This window comes from Engystomops pustulosus, chromosome 8 (genome assembly GCF_040894005.1).
Source record: "Engystomops pustulosus chromosome 8, aEngPut4.maternal, whole genome shotgun sequence".
Taxonomy (NCBI): domain Eukaryota; kingdom Metazoa; phylum Chordata; class Amphibia; order Anura; family Leptodactylidae; genus Engystomops; species Engystomops pustulosus.
The window spans coordinates 62,915,174-62,932,031 of record NC_092418.1 but is presented as its reverse complement, the minus strand read 5'-3'; the positions used below and the strand labels follow the sequence as shown (position 1 = coordinate 62,932,031).

Sequence of the window (16,858 nt, the reverse complement as noted above, 5' to 3'; positions counted from 1 at the left end):
TGGTATACATAAACCAATGTAAGACCTAAGGAGGATTGTGATTATACCATAACACAAAGAGGAAGCACACGCCACGGACCCTGACACGTGTTTCGCCGCTTTCGTCTCTTTATATGTTATGGGGCTTATGGGCATTTTTATTGATTTCTTACTTTTTTATTGAATAACATTTTTTTTTTACTTTTTCACTTTTTTTCTCCATCTGATTGCTTGTTCGTGATAATACTCTGCAATACTTATGTATTGGGCTCGGACCCCAGAGATGCCATAGCAACGATCGGCGCCCCCCGGAAATGGTTAGAGGGGGCCGATCGTGGGGGAAAGACCCCCCCCCCCCCAGAGGCATGTAAGATGCCACTGTCGCGCTGACCGTGGCATTTAATGGGTTACACACCCGCGATCGGAGCCCACTCCAATCGGGGGTGTTACACTGGGGTGCCGACTTTTAGTTAGCTTTAGTTTAGTTAGTTTTAGTTAGTGTTTCCAGATGCCAGTTTAGCTCTGAGCCGGCTCAGTGGCGTTTTTTTTTTTGTTTTTTTTTTACTATTTCCACCATGGGACATAAACAAGCAATCATCTTATTGCTTGTTCATGATAATACTCTGCAATACTGATGTATTGCAGGGTATTAACAGTGTTAGCCTATGCACATACATAGGCTGACACTGTGCCTTTAATATGACGTCACAGACGCAATCTTTCAGGCAATGCCTATAGCCAGCTCTGGGGTCCAGATCAGACCTCAGGGCTGCCATAGCAATGATCGGCACCCCCCCGAAAACAGCGGGCGCGCGGTGGGTGAGATTGTGGGGGAAAGACCCCCCAAAGGCAGTTCAAATGCCGCGGTCGACTGACCGCAGCATTTAACGGGTTAAACCCCCACGATCGGAGCCCACTCCGACCGCGGGTGTTACACTGTGGTGTTGGCTATTAGTTACAGCCGGCACCCCATACATCCCGATGCCGGTTCGGCTCAGAAGATCTTGAGCTGGACCGGCATCAGCTCTGCGTCCTCTATATAAGACGCTGTGCGCTAAGCCACTCCACTCAGTGTCCGATATATCAGACGCAGACAACTAAGGGGTTAATTAATGTAGGAAGAATATACACATGTAAAATAGCTGAACATGATTCATAACATGTTAACAGCGCTATGTTTACTTGGCCCATTAAATGGCTTATGTTGTCTTCTAAGAGAAGATATCAAAGCGCAGAAAATCATATTAACCCCTTAAGGACGCAGGGTTTTTCGGCCGATTTCTCGCTCTCCAACTTCAAAATCCATAACTTTTTTATTTTTACGTGTACAGACCCGTGTGAGGGCTTATTTTGTGCGTAACAAATTTTACTTTCCCGTGATGTTATTTATTTTAACATGCCGTGTACTGCGTAGCTGAAAAAAAATTCCAAATGTGGAAAAATTGAAAAAAAACGTCACGTGCGTCACGTTCTTGTGGGCTCAGTTTTTACGACTTTCACTCTTCGCTCCAAATAACACGCCTACTTTATTCTTTGGTTCGGTGTGATCGCGGTGATACCAAATTTATATAGGTTTTATTGTGTTTTAATACATTTTCAAAAATTAAACGAATGTGTACAAAAAAGAAAAAAAAATTTTTGCCATCTTCTGACGCTAATAACTTTTTCATACTTTGGCGCACGGAGATGTGTGAGGTGTCATTTTTTGCGAAATGAGGCGACGTTTTCATTGCTTTCATTTTGAGGTCTGTGCGATATTTTGATCATTTTTTATTTCATTTTTTCTGTTATGTAAAAAGGTGTAAAAGTCGCATTTCGGACATTTGGGCGCCATTTCCCGCCTCGGAGGTCACCGCCAGCCGTAACCGTTTTTATATTTTGATAGATCGGGCATTTTGGGACGCGGCGATACCTAATATGTCTGTGATTTTTACTGTTTATTATGTTTTATATCCGTTCTAGGGAAAGGGGGGTGATTTGAACTTTTAATATTTTATTAATTTTTTTTATTTTTTAAACTTTTTTTTTTATTTTTTTTTTCACTATCTTTTAGACCATCTAGTGTACATTAACCCTAGATGGTCAGATCGCTGCTACCATATACTGCAATACTTCTGTATTGCAATATATGGCATTTTTGCAGCACATTCATTACAATGAGCCACTGGCTCATTGTAACGAATCTGCAGCTGCCAGATAGCCTCGTGTCAAAAGAAGACACGAGGCTACCATGGCAACTGATCGCCGCCCCCCGATGACGTTCGGGGGCGTGGCGATCGAAAAAAAGATGGCGGCGCCCGCGCGCCGCCGTCTTTTAAATGCCGCCGGCGACTTTGCCGGCGGCAACGGGGGGGGGTTAATAGCCGCGATCGGTGCTAGCACCGACCGCGGTTATTAGCGGTGGGGGTTTTATGCATTTTGCAAAAACCCCCACCTTTGTATGAAGAGGACTCAGCTCGTGAGCCCTCTTCATACATCCCTTATACCTCTGCGCCGTAGAGCTACGGCGCAGAGCGTTAAGGGGTTAAAGATTATATCTGTTTGTATCTGTATTATATCTGTTGTATGCAGGAAAAATTTCCTGCATACAATTACTTACTTGTCAGAAGTGTCTCTAATCTTATGTTCTGTGCTTTGTTTCTTCTGCTTCTGAAGGTGTTGTAAATAGTTTTCTTTTAAAAAAGTCTCCCATAAAAGAAGAGCTGCCTCTTCATTTTTTTCTAGCTTTTCCTCTAAGAGAATTGTAGAAAAAACAAAAATCATCAATTAAAAAATTAAGTAAATATGACACAAGTGGTGATAAACATTTTTTCCTTATTTAACCCCATTATAGCACAGTGGAGTTAAGAGTGTATGGACTCGACACTAAATGCAAACGCAGCACCTTAAAATAGTTTTCCCTTCTTAACATTCACATTTAATTCAAATCGCCTGCTTTATATATACATTTCTTCAATTGGATTTTATTATAAAATACCTGTGTGAAGATAATTTTACATTATTTTACAACTGCAGGGTCCCTACCTGAAGGCTATACAAGGCCTATACTCTACTTCTTCGGCCTCCATTAAATTACCCCATGCATCATCTCTTAGAGGGCATCCCATTTTAGATAGTGAACCTATCTTCCAATGTCAATGTGATGCCCTCCCCATTAACCTCTCCCAGGACATCCTAACACTCCTGTAAAGTAACTACAAATGGCAATATATTCTCACAACTTCCCCCCTCTCTTTGTCCTATCTATCCAGCGCCCATTTCAGGGAGTCAAATTGCTGCTTTTTATGGACACATAAACATCACAGACCTCATGATGCAGCCTAGGGATTGGGGGCACACAGAACTGACCAAAAGAATAAAGTAGACATGTTAATTGGGCACACAGTGAAATCGGTAAAATCCAAGCCCACAAGAATACTGCGCAAATGCGTTTTTCACCATTTTCACTGCATTTGGAATTTTTTTTCCCGGTACACGGCATGGAATATTAAATACAATCACTATGAAGTGCAATTTGTTACACAGAAAACAAGCCCTGATACAGATCTTTGCATTAAAAAATAAAAAAGTTCTAGATTTTCTAAGGTGGGGAGTAAAAATGGAAATGTAAAAGGGCCTCGACGTTAAGGGATTAATGGAAATTGTTTTACTTAATAGTAATACACTAAATGATTTCACAAGATATTAATCAAACCTGTGCTTTAAACAAAATATAATAGTGATCTAGAGGAAACTTTCTGATTATGGCTAAGAATACTGCTCGGGTGCGGGTGTTGCACCTTTTAGACCAGGGGTACCCAAACTTTTTACATAGGGGGCCGTTCAATGTCCCCCTCAGACCGTTGGAGGGCCGGACTAAAGTTTAAAAATAAATGGCGGTACATGTGACCGCATCTGTAATACACTGCGACAATCTTTTTACTGCCCTTACTCACCTAAGTCTTCTATCTTCTTGCCGCGTCCGGGCAGGAAGGGGTGCGCGGCCGCGTGATGACGTAATAGTAATAGTGCTCGAGCGGCCGTTTCCGACCATATCGAGCACTATACAGTGACGGGCAGGAGCTTCCTGTCCGGCCGGAAGGAGGCTCCTGCCCGACTGTCAAAGGCTGTGGGGGCCGGGCGCTAAGCGCCAAGCCTCGGGGGCGGGTCGAAACGGTCCACGGGCCGCATGTGGCCCGCGGGCTGTAATTTAGGGAACCCTGTTTTAGACCCTTATTCATCCTATGAAGAGAATGAAAAGCAAATGGCTTAATATAGTGCTGCATGCTAGTTGTAGTTAACCCCTGTAGCTAAATTGTGTCATGCTGCAGTTCTTCATAGGCTGTTTCTTATTGGGAACAGTCTTTGCAGACGAAAGCTACATAGTATATTTATTTTTACTTTTCTTTTCCATTTGATAAAAGTTTTTAGAACACTTACTTAGCTGTTTTTGTCTCCCAGCTGGTTCATGAAGAATGACACGTTTAATAAAGAAGTGTAGGTGATTAAAGAGAATCAGAGGTGGAGGGGCTGGTGGTCGACCATGATACTCTTCTATTAAATCATGTCTTTGAAACTTCCAGATCTGATCTGTATGTTCCTGTACCTGCTGAAAAGTGTAACTAAGAAAAAAATATAACCAATGTAATGAAAGACCTTTTGTGTATACATATTAGGCTACTCTAAAATATATTAGATATTATCAATTTAAAGTAGATCAACATAGATCATGCATGCAAAGAAAATGCATTCAGATTCTGATAATAGACTTTGGATATTCACAAGAAATACAGAATTATTTCCAAAAATAACAGAATGTGTAATGTGGTAACAGGTTGAGTAATACTGTATACAAATAAAAAAAAATGCTTGTATGAAAATTTTTAACACACACAGTCCTAAATCCCATATACAGTCAATCCAGAAGGGTATTTTTCCCTAAGTTGTCTTATTTATACAGTGCTGTATATATTAGACTTTTTTTAACTTATTTAATAAGTTGTGATATACCTATTCGGTGGATACCCCATTAATAATTTACATGTAGATTATTTACTTTTTCTTAAATACTTTATTAATTGTAGCACCCACATTTTGTTTTTTCATAAGGGAAAACATATTTTTTTAAGTCAATTTTGCTTGGTTTAATATGCAAACTGTCTAACCTAATAAAGGCTTTTCTGTGTTCCTTTATTGGTAATAGGCAATAGGGGTTAGTAAAAGAGACTTTGTAGGCAGAGACATGTATCCTGTTGGGCTCCATACATCTGATCTTAAATGCCGCACAACCGCAACATCGACCTTATGCCTACCCAATTAAAGTGTATCTTATATTGTTCCACTTTAGGGTGATGTATGTCATGTTGTCCCTGTCAGAAACTTAAGCCAAGTCAGAATATTTTGAGAAGAATTTGATAAAGGACTTTGTTTCTTTACTTCCATGAGATAAATATTTTACTTTAACAACTCCTCTGATTACTGCCTTTATTTAATAGTTAATAAACAGCATTCTTGAATTACACTACTTGTAATTCAACTCCCTACTTCATTAAGGGCAACACCTGTAGGTTCACTAGATTTCTTCTTGAGACGTCGGTATCTTTCCAAAAACCTCTGGCCCGTAATAATTTTCAAGTCAAGAACATTTTGGATATCACAATGGTGTGGAGAATAACACTCCATCGGGGGGATTAGAAGAACGTTGGTCCTGAAGAAATTCCCACCCCCTTTACCCACTCATGCACCAGTCCAATAGTGGAGGTCATCTTACTGTTACATGCTCCCACTGGCTCACATGTTTGACCTCTATCTGTACATTGTCTTTCTCCATTATCTGCCATGACCTCTGCCTATTACACAAACTGTTTCTGTCCGGATATCATCTTGTTTCCTAAATGCCGCAATACCTTTGGTACCATTGTTTCAGGATCCCTTGACCCCCCCGAAAGCACCAAAAGAGCAACATCGAAGGCGGCAATGTGGCGGTTACTTTGTGGTAATGTTCAGTGATGCCAATGAGTGGGTAAAGGGTTATTACTGGAGACTATTTAAACAATTCCCTTAGGTGTAACCACAACACACTAGGTCTACCTCATATTACAGACATTACTGGTAGGATGCTATAGAGATAAGTGTTCAACTGAATTTTAATCTTTATTTGCAGGTGGACTTCTTCAATGATTATTTGCTTATCACTAATTGTACAAAAAGCTTCCCCCTGAAAAGCCGTGTAAAGTGCACAGAAATCACTATTTATTTTCATGGAACTTTCCCCTACTACATGAAATCCTCCCACTTATTATTTAAATGGTCTATGTGCATCATGTGTTTTATGTTGTAGGTAAGGAAAGCCTTATAGAAGGGGGAAGTTGAGGCTTTTATGAAAGGACCTGAAGGGTCTGTAGTTGAACAGAAATATTTGAGAGGACTGCAGAAACACTTCACTCTGCTGTGGCAGTGGTACATCACTATGGCACCTTGACAAAGAAAAAGAGATCGCATGAGATGGCAGAAATTATGAAATTCCCTATGATTATAAATGGAAAATGATTTAACATACAGTCAACATTAACATTAAATATATCTTAAAGTTTCTTAAAGTACAAAATTACTTACTTAAACATTGCAATTAGAAGATTTAACAGAAGAATATTGGTAAAAAGTAAGTAGAGACAAAGTAAAAGAACAGTCAGCCACTGAGGAAAGACAGGTTGATGGTTCTCCTTATTTGATTCAGGACACTTCTGCTTGTTTGGATCAGTTCCATTTACAGTGCACTGGTCAATATTGAAGTTCACCCCTTGAAAATACATAAAATTCATCATTCAAACAATGAATTAAATACATATGTAACAATGTGAAGGTTTATTTAATGATCATTTGCAACCAGAGAAGAGTGTTACAATGAAACGTCCAACCCCTCCATCCTGCTGGATTATTTGCTTTATTATTTGCAGGAGCAGCTGAGGGTTTATGGGGCTGACATGTAAATTCTCAATCCATCTTCAGTACTGAGAGAGCATAGCAACCGCCGTCTGAGGGATTGCTGACAGAGGCTGATAAAAAGGGGAAGTCTGCTATATACAAGAGCAAGGAGCAAGATTCAGGCAACTAATCCAATTATAGAAGGGGTTTAAATTAAAAGTTATAAAATGATGGTTACTCTTTAGTAGGTTAAAAAGTTAAACAATCCATAAAAATAATTATTCCTTATTTCTACAGAGCTAGTTAGAGGTGGACATGTTTCACTCCTATTGCTTTCTTTTTCTGTTGTTTGTGCTATAATCTGTTTTTTGTTGTTACATAGCTGTAATCTGATGACTGATAAAATGCCTTGTATTGCAGCTGTTTTGCAAATGTGTCTTGTTCAAATAATTGGAACTGAGCTATAATAAAAGACAAGCTATTGTAAAAGTCTTATGAGTTTAAACAACTGCTAATTTGAATATAAACTACCCAATTTTAATATTTTTTTTTTTAAGCTTCTTTATTTAAATGTATGAGTTTGGTACAATGGTAGAAACCTTAAAGGGAACCTGTCACCAGCTTTAAACTCTCAAAAGTGCAAGCACCTTGTATACAGTATGAAATATCAATTCAAGAATTCCCTCTTTTATGCTATATCTTAGCCGTCAAATATAACTTTGACTTTAGAGGTGTTTTTTTTTATTAGGTCGTAGGCTGTTTGCAGGCCATCTGTTTTTAGTGCGAGAGTGGCATTTATGACCATAGAAAATGACTTCACAAACTGTTAATAGGATCTGCATTTTTTGCTGCCCTAGCAGTCAGCTGTTCATTTTACCAAGTAATTATAGCATTCATTATAATGTAGCTGGGTGAGAGCCATTAAAAAGGCTATTACATGCCCAAAAACAATGGGCTAACTTTTGTTGGTTTTTTAAATGTTAAAATTTAGTTGTTCTAGAAATATCTATGGTATACAAAATTAAAAGATTAAAAAAAAAAAAATTTTTAGCTTTGCTTACTTGAATCCTACTGATCAAATATATTTCAGACTAATATGATGGCAAAATAAATCAGTTCTGAAGACACACAGAGGTTCTTTACTAGCAATTACCAACGGTCTTTCAATTCCTGAATTTTATTTGCTTTCTGAAATATAGATTTATTACATTTAGTCATGTTAACATCCCATTGTGAATATATAGAAAGAAAAAACATCACGCTTACTTATTTATTGCCAATTGTTACACTTTCCACATTGTTATACACCTAGATAATATACATGCTGTACCATCAATGTAGGAAGGGATTTGTCCAAATAGGGTCATATAGGAATGGTAGACAACTCCACGAAATATCCAATCCACTCTTATCTCATTATGGATCAATATAGCTTGTTTTGCAACTCCAAAGGACACAACCCACACAGCAAGTAGAAAGAGAAAAAAGAAGACGTCTTTCATCTGTGAATACAGAGGTGAATTACACAGTGCATTATTTTCATGCCTACAGTTATTGAACAAGTAGATCTATTAATCAGAAAGTAAGTCTAAATATGGTCATGTGACTGGCTCTGTGGTATCATAGTGAGTTAAGGCTTATTCACACAGCCACTATAGGGGCCGTGATCCAGTCGCATGATTTGCAATTAGATCACAGCCCCCATATAACTTTCTATGGCTCCAAGTCACGCACTTTGCGCAGCTGCTCTTCTGCCTATGGGCCTCTCCCCTCCTGTCCAGGCGAGCACAAGGCTGTGGGAATGCCCCCTTTAAGTAAGGCTGCATTTACACTGCCATATTCCCATATGTCTACAGCCAGGTGGGCATACGTCCACTGCGATGGAGAGGAGGGGTGACCCCTCCCATCTTCATTGCAATGCATTAGGTATGACCCATAACAGGGGGAAAGATAGGACATGTCCTATCTATTTTCCACGTATGGAGTGGTATGGTGCTGTAGGCGTGCGGCCATACATACTTTCCCCTACCATCGTGTGAATGCGGCCTAAGTCGGAGCTGTGTGTTATAAAAAGTGTGACCTTACATTAATATAGACCGGTTTATATCCACAGGAAGCAAACAATGAAGCTTCCTATGGAATTGCAGCATGCAGAGATCGAGAAAAAAATGAGGAACAGATGCAGAAAGTATATTGGAAAATAGTATGCTTTTGTTTTATTAGACAAAAAATAATTTGCTGTAAGTGGTAACACATTTAAATATATCGGGAAAGTATTATAAAATGTACACTAATAATTTGCTTGTTTAACCCCTTACGGACGAGGCCCTTTTTAGTTTTTTGCTTTTTTTTTTTTTTTCCCTTCCCACCTTCAAAAATCTATAACTTCGTAGTGGTAGTATTCAATATTGCCGTATATACTCGAGTATAAGTCGACCCGAGTATAAGCCGAGACCCCTAATTTTACCACCAAAAACTGGGAAAACCTATTGACTCGAGTATAAGCCGAGGGTGGGAAATGCATTGGACACAGACCCCCCCAGTATATAGCCAGCCTGCCCCCAGTGGTATACAACCTGCCCCCAGTAGTATACAGCCTGCCCAGCATTAAAAAATATATAAACTTATATACTCACCCTCCGGTGGCCCCGATGTGCAGCGCTGCTCCTCCGATGTCCACGTGGCTCGTTTTCTGGCTTCCGCGCCCGTCTTCTTTCTTATGCTGGGCTCCGGCCGGCAGGCGCATAGTATGACGTGCCGCTGCTGACGTCATACTAGGCGCCACCTGGGGGAAAAACATGGCGGCGCCCAGCAGAAGAAAGAAGGGCGCGAAAGCCAGAAGACGAGCCGCGCGGACATCGGGGGAGAAGCGCTGCACATCGGGGCCACCGGAGGGTGAGTATATAAGTTTATTATTTTTTAAGTATTTTTCACTAGTGCATTGACTCGTGTATAAGCAGAGGGGACGTTTTTCAGCACATGTTTTTTGTGCTGAAAAACTCGGCTTATACATGAGTATATACGGTATATGCACTGGGAAGCGGGAAAAAAATTCTAAATGCAGAGAAAATGATGAAAAGACACATTCACACCATTTCTTGTGGGCTTGGTTTTTACAGCTTTCACTGTGCTCCCCAAATGACAAGTCTAATTCATTCATTGGGTCAATATGATCATGGGGATAACACATTTGTATAGGTTTTATAATGTTTTCATATATTTACAAAAATTAAAACCTCCTGTACAAAAAAATTCTTAATTTTGCCGTCTTCTTGCGCTAATAACTTTTTCATACTTTAGTGTACGGAGCTGTGGGTGGTGTAATTTTTTTGACTTTTGATGACGTTTTCAATGCTTCTATTTTTAGGACTTTTGTTCACTTTTTGTAGAATTTTTTCTATTTTTCAAAATGACAAAAAAATGCAATTTGCGACTTCGGGCGCTACTTTCTGTTACTAGGTTAAACGCAGTGAAAAACGGTTATTAAATTCTCATAGATTGGGCATTTTTGGACTAGGTGATACCTAATGTGTTTATTATTTTTACTGTTTATTTATATTTATATCCGTTCTATGGAAAGGGGGGGTGATTGGAATTTTTATGTTTTTTTAATATACTTTTTTTTTTTTTTTACTTTATTATTTTTTACTATTTTTCAGACTACCTAGAGTACTTTAACCCTAGGTTGTCTGATTGATCCTACCATATACTGCCAAACTACAGTATGGCAGTATATGGGGATTTTGCATACTATCTATTACAATGTGCAAATCGCACATTGTAATAGCCTAGATCAGTGGTGGCCAACCAGAGGCGGCACTCGGAGCCCTTTCTTTTGGCACCCGGGCCATCGCTCCGGCATACCAGACAAGACTCAAAGAATCTTCCTGTAGTTCCAAGCAACTTAAAAGATGCTGCTTTCAGTCATATTTTGAAACTGACTTCGCTACTTGGGACTGTAGGAAGAGAGAGAATTAGACAAGGTCGAATTATTTTTGGAGGACCTTTTGCTGGCGCCAGAATTCTCTGTGTACAGAGGTAAACTGGAAAGAAGCTAAAATGATGAAAATTTTCCATCTTTCTACTGTGTTGCTGTCCTCGGGAGGCCAGTATGCTTGAAAGTTGTTGAACAGGGAGCGATAAGTTACTGCTTTAATTTTTGGTTGGCACCTTGCATTAAATAAGCAGGGTTTTGGGTTGTAGTTTGGGCACTCGGCCTCTAAAAGGTTCGCCATCACCGGCATAGATCATGATGGCCTCAGATCTTTGTGTGACCCGAGGCTGTCATGACAACAGATCGCCGCTGGCCATTTCTTTATGGCTCCAAATTAAAAACCGATAGTGCTCTTAAGAGTCTTTCACGTTTCATGGGAAATGTCCACCTATACTCCTTATATTGGTTGAGAAAGAGACTGATATAAGAGAAATGCTTTATGCAACAAAGTACTATATAAGCTTCTCTGCACTGCACAGCTTTTGACCTTCAATCTAATACAAACATAATGAAAATGATTCTAGAGTCATAATGAATGCAAAAATCTACAGTTACAAGGATTACAATGCAAGGATGACACACACAATATAATGCCCTCACACTAAAATAAACAAAAGTGTAGCACAATGAGGCAGATTTATCATGCTGTCTGAAAGTCAGAATATTTCTAGTTGTCCATGGCAACCAATCACAGCTCAGCTTTCATTTTACAAGTGCTCATGAATATTTTAAAGGAGAGCTGTGATTGGTTGTCATGGGAAACTAGAAATATTCTGACCTGCAGACAGCTTGATAAATCTGCCCCATTGTGTAACATATTTCTAAAGAGATGTTTTGCCATGGAAGGAGTGGCATGTGTGGGCATAGTCCTGCATAACAAAGCAGTTTTGGTAAGTAAATAGTGGAAATGGATTCCATTTAACCCTTAACCCCTTAACGCCGCAGACCTTTTTGGTTTTTGCGTTTTCATTTTTCACTCTCCACCTTCAAAAATCTGTAACTTTTTTTTATTTTTCCATGTACAGAGCTGTGTGATGTCTTATTTTCTGCATAACAAATTACAATTCAAAATGTTGGTATTTAATATTCCATGCCGTGTACTGGGAAGCGGGAAAAAAATTACAAATGCAGTGAAATTGGTAAAAAACCACATTTGTGCAGTATTCTTGTGGGCTTCGATTTTAAGGATTTCACTGTACGCCCCAAAAGCCATGTCTACTTTATTCTTTGGGTCGGTACGATTACGGGGATAACAAATTTATATAGGTTTTATTATGTTTTCATACATTTAAAAAAAATTAAAACCTCCTGTACAAAAAAATTGGGGGGGATTTTGCCATCTTCTGGCGCTAATAACTTTTTTATACTTTGGTGTATGGTGTTTTCATTTTTAGGACTGTACGACCTTTTGATCACTTTTTACAGAATTTTTTTTTTTTTTTTTTTTTAATTTCCATTTTTTTTTTTTTTAAAGTTCCATTTTCAACTATGGCCGCAATTTTCCGTTACGGGGTTAAACGCAGTAAAAAACCGTTATCATATTTTGATAGATCGGGGAATTTTTGGACGCGGTGATACCTAATGTGTTTATGATTTTTACTGTTTATTTATATTTATATCAGTTCTATGGAAAACAGGGTGATTTTTGAGTTTTTAGATTTTTTTTTTCATACCACAGTATGGCAGTATATGGGGTTTTTACTCCTCATACATTACAATGTGCTAATAGCACATTGTAATGCATGGGTTAATCCGAAATATCTTCGCGTCTAACTGAGACCCGAGGCTACCATGACGACGGATCGCCATTTTAACGTTTTCATTGCTACCATTTTGAGATCTGCAAGACCTTTTTGACAACTTGTTTTTTAATTATTTTTGTGTGGACATTGGGGCATGTCTGTGAATAACTGTTTGTATGTTTTTGATAGGTCAGGACTTTTGGGAGGTGGCATTACTTAACATATTTATGTTTTTGTTTATTTTTATATCAGTTCTAGGGAAAGGGGGTTAATGTTACTATTTTTTTGAAGCGTAAAAAAAAACAATTGTAAAGACTGCCTAGGGTACTTTAACTCCAGGAAGTCTGATTGTTCCTACCATATACTACAATATAAACCCCTATGCGCACCAGGATGAACTATTACATCCTGGTTCTGCCGAGGTGTATGGAGAGAGCTCACAGGCTGAACTCTCTCTATACACGACGGGTGTCGGCTGTATAATACAGCTGATACACGCCTGTTAGTGCCACGCCCGTGGATGCTGACACCGACCGCGGCAACCAACTACTTAAATTTCAATGGCGCCTCCATCTTGGATGGCCGATCACCGCCCCCCATGAAGTCATCAGAGAGTAGAGATCATTTGCCATGGCAGTCTATCTCCTAGAGACATGGGTAATGATCTCCAATAGCATGTAGATGGCCGGCTATTAGATATCATCAAAATTTTTATATACTGCAGTAGTATTGCAGTAAATAGTATGAGCAATCAGACTCTGTAGGAGTAATATTTAAAAATTTTAAAAAATGTAAAAGTTTAAATCGCCCCCTTTCCCTAGATCATATATAAAAATAAACCATAAATATTATACACATGTTAGGTATAGTCACCTACCAAAATGCCCGTTTTATCAAAATATAAAAAAGATTATTCCTGGCAGTGAACATTGTAATGTAAAATAGCACCCAAATTGCCACATAGTTCCAAAATTTATATCAATTTAAATGCCAGTATGTACCATAAAAAAATAATGCCTCACATTTGGTGTACTGAATGAAATCCTTAAAAATACAAGAAAACGCAGCAAATGTGTTTTTTTTTTTTTTTGTCAAGTTCATCACATTTGAAATGTTTACCAAGCTTTGCAGTAGATTGTATGGGATATTAAATGGTTCCACTAAAAAGTACAAATTGTAGAGTGGATATCAAGCCCTCGTACATCTCTGTAAACATAAAAATAAAAAAGTTATTACTTCTGGAATGAGGGGAGTAAAAAACACAAGTGCAAAAACATAAAAGGGATGAGTCCTATAAGGGTTATTGTATTGCAGAATATGGAAAATTTGCTATAGATCTGTAAAAGTGTGCCATTGGTACACTTATGGAGATCCTCAGAAATGATAGGTCCTTGAGTCTTATAAAGACTCTCACTGTTTCTCGCAAATAAATGGCATGTGATCACAAGTCGTTATTGGGTAAAAATAAAAACGAATATTTTAAAAATATGTTTTTGTTTTGCTGGTAATAGCATGAATAGTTATATAGTCATATTGACCATAGGCAACAATGTTTTTTGTTTTTCAGAGGTTTATTGACATCCATAAGTGAGTGTAATAGGCATGTTCTGTGACTTGTGCAGAAAAGGGTGTATAGCTATGAGTAAATTTCAGTTAAGATAAAGATTGAAAAACTTGTAGATAAATTGTGTTATCAGCCTGTGATAATTACCGATACATTTTGTGTTTTATGTTGCATTTGTATTGTATTATTTTTTTCCCATAAATGCCAGGTGCAGATAAGACTATAGTGAAATCTAAAATGCATCTACAAATAATATTAATTCTTTATTTACATAGCGCACACAGATTACACAGCGCTGCACAAAGCATGTCGAATTGGTCCCTGTCCCCATGGGGCTCACAATCTGGGTAGATTGTGGAAGAAACCCATGCAAAAACGGAGAGAACATACAAACTCTTTGCAGATGTTGTTGACCTTGGTGGGATTCAAAACCAGGACCCCAGTGCTGCAAGGCAAAAATGCTACCCACTTGGCCACCGTGCCGCCATGGTGCCTTTTTGGGTCAGGTACTTTATAAGATCTGGTGCCTTCCTCGCTTTTTCCATTCAGTTAACTGTAGGTTTTTAACTATTAAATTATAAAACTCCATTATATGGAGCAATAAGCTATTACATAATGGGGTACAGGCAGTCCCCGAATTACGCACAAGATAGGTTGTGAGGTGTACTTTAAATTGAATTTGTATAGAAGTTGGGAAAAATATAATTTTTCTTCCTGTGACAATTGGATTTTCAAAATTTAAAATGGGAACAAATTTGCTGTCATGAGAACAAGGATTATCAATTATGTTTTATTAAAGACGGTTTACAGCTGATCTTGCAGCCTGGGGCTAAAGTTAAGCATCCAGAAAGCTTCACCAGAGGTCACAGTGGGCTGTGAGGTATGTAAATAGGGGTCATCTAAGTCGGGTGTCCTTGAGTCAGGGACTGTATCTTTTATTTTTATTTTTTTTTGCTTGGCTTTTTTTTTCTTGATTTTGAAGCTTTTATAGCATATATCCACCTATGCTTATTTTTTGTGCCTAAGAAACCCCTCCTTAAAATATCACTGTGAGCATATTTTCTGCAGTATTGCTAGAGTTATTGCCAAATTTCAGATTAGGAATTGTTTGTTATGCTGTGAAACTTTTTAAAGTTACACATTTGTTTTTTTTATAAAAAAAAGTCACAAATTCATTGATGACCTTAACACCTCAAATGCCAGATGTATAACATAACAAAACTAAGATACTTCTAACAAGCTCAAAAAAAGGCACACCGATACAGACTAAAGCTACATGTGCCCCATTTAATTTGCCTCATCATGCAGTTGTGCCCTTTACCATCTCTATTTAATTATACAGCATGGGTTTTTAAACCAAATAAACATTGTTGTAATTACCATTCGTACTCACCATTCTTTTAACAATTATGATTTTAGGCCCAAGAGTTTTACTTATTGTAAAGATGTGCATGAGACGCAAGCAAAAAATGACAAAATCTAGGGATAGAATTATTCTTCCTGGATAAAATGTTGTTGGTATTAATCTGTAAAAAAGATAAAAAAAAAAAGGAATTACAGTTGTCACTTCAGTTTGCTAAAGTGAGCACATTTATGAAATCTCCAAGAAAGAATGCTCCTTTAGCTCAGGGAAAAAACTTGCTATGCTGAGCCCATATTTGCAGTTGCTTCCTCCAGTTCTTTATGAGAATGTTTGACGTGCTGCCTGTTTATGTTCAAGGACATCTACCATCGGTTTGACTGCTTGTAGATGTCCAGCATGTTATGCACGAATGGGAACAGTTTTTGGTGTACAAAGAAAGGGCATATTTGCTCCTAAGATTACTTTAAAAAAAAATGTAAATGACCCAGAGGTACTCAGGCTGACCTCATCTGAGAGTCTCTCCACTTTCCCTGGGTTATTAATTTATACACACTGTAATCCTACCTCCTGCTCCCAGCTATGTCACCAGCCGCCTCCTAGCTCCTTGGCCATGGAAGAAGTTGGTATTGTAGTGGGCTGGAGGGATTGTGCATAAATTAAAGACCAAGACGTCACCTGAGCGCCTTTGGTTCATTTACATATTTTTAAAGTCATTTTAGGAGCAAATGTGCCCTTTCTTAAAGCATTAAAAAGAGTTTCAATCAGTACAAAAAGAAAAGTGACTGTAGGGCTGGATATCTATCATCAGTCAAAATCTCCTCAAAAGAAGGGATTGTAAGAATTTGGTAATATCAATCATGTATTCGCACAATTCTACAGAGTATGAGCTTGATCTTTATCAGTGATGTGCTAAGGCAATTATTGCCACATCATGAGGTATTGTACTATAGAGGGCACTGACATCACATGTGACCCAGATGTAATGGTCTTCCAAACGAATTCATTAAAAATCCTAAATACCTCTTTACTATCTCTCAAATATCCGGGTAACTGAACTTCTAGCGGTTGTAATAAACTGTCAAGCCATTATCACGGGTGTTCATTTAAGGATCCGATTCCATATATGATCGGCCTTAGGGTGGTGGGAAGTTGTCTTTATGCACCTACAGTAACCCATGAAATATAGGCATAACTGGGTAAGGAGGGCAAAAATGATTATTTTTCTGGTATAATCCCTATACTAAACCGTTCTTGTATAATTTCTTCCAACTGAATCTGGAAAATGCAAGTGGGATCTAAATTTTATTTTCTGT

At 38.3% G+C, this 16,858-nt stretch overlaps 1 protein-coding gene and 1 long non-coding RNA gene across 7 annotated transcripts in view; one reads left to right on the top strand and one right to left on the bottom strand.

Annotated features, from left to right (window-relative positions):
* The window catches only part of TRPM2 (transient receptor potential cation channel subfamily M member 2), a 419,555-nt gene that overhangs the window by 76,823 nt on the left and 325,874 nt on the right, over window positions 1-16,858 (bottom strand). For 5 of the 6 annotated variants that reach the window (XR_011849388.1, XM_072120992.1, XM_072120993.1 and 2 more), the window contains 5 exons: window positions 15,576-15,708; window positions 8,213-8,384; window positions 6,574-6,757; window positions 4,399-4,580; window positions 2,579-2,711 (listed from right to left, as the gene is read on the bottom strand). Coding sequence is in view for 5 of the 6 variants with exons in the window: in XM_072120992.1 (XP_071977093.1) it covers window positions 2,579-2,711; window positions 4,399-4,580; window positions 6,574-6,757; window positions 8,213-8,384; window positions 15,576-15,708 (804 nt within the window). In the remaining variant the exon portion in view is untranslated. Of the gene's footprint in view, window positions 1-2,578; window positions 2,712-4,398; window positions 4,581-6,573; window positions 6,758-7,943; window positions 8,036-8,212; window positions 8,385-15,575; window positions 15,709-16,858 lie in introns of those variants that run through there. The other variant, XM_072120996.1, reaches the window with a different exon arrangement.
* Window positions 1-16,858, top strand: part of LOC140075302 (uncharacterized) — a 104,659-nt gene that overhangs the window by 53,606 nt on the left and 34,195 nt on the right. The gene's annotated exons all lie outside the window — the stretch shown is intronic.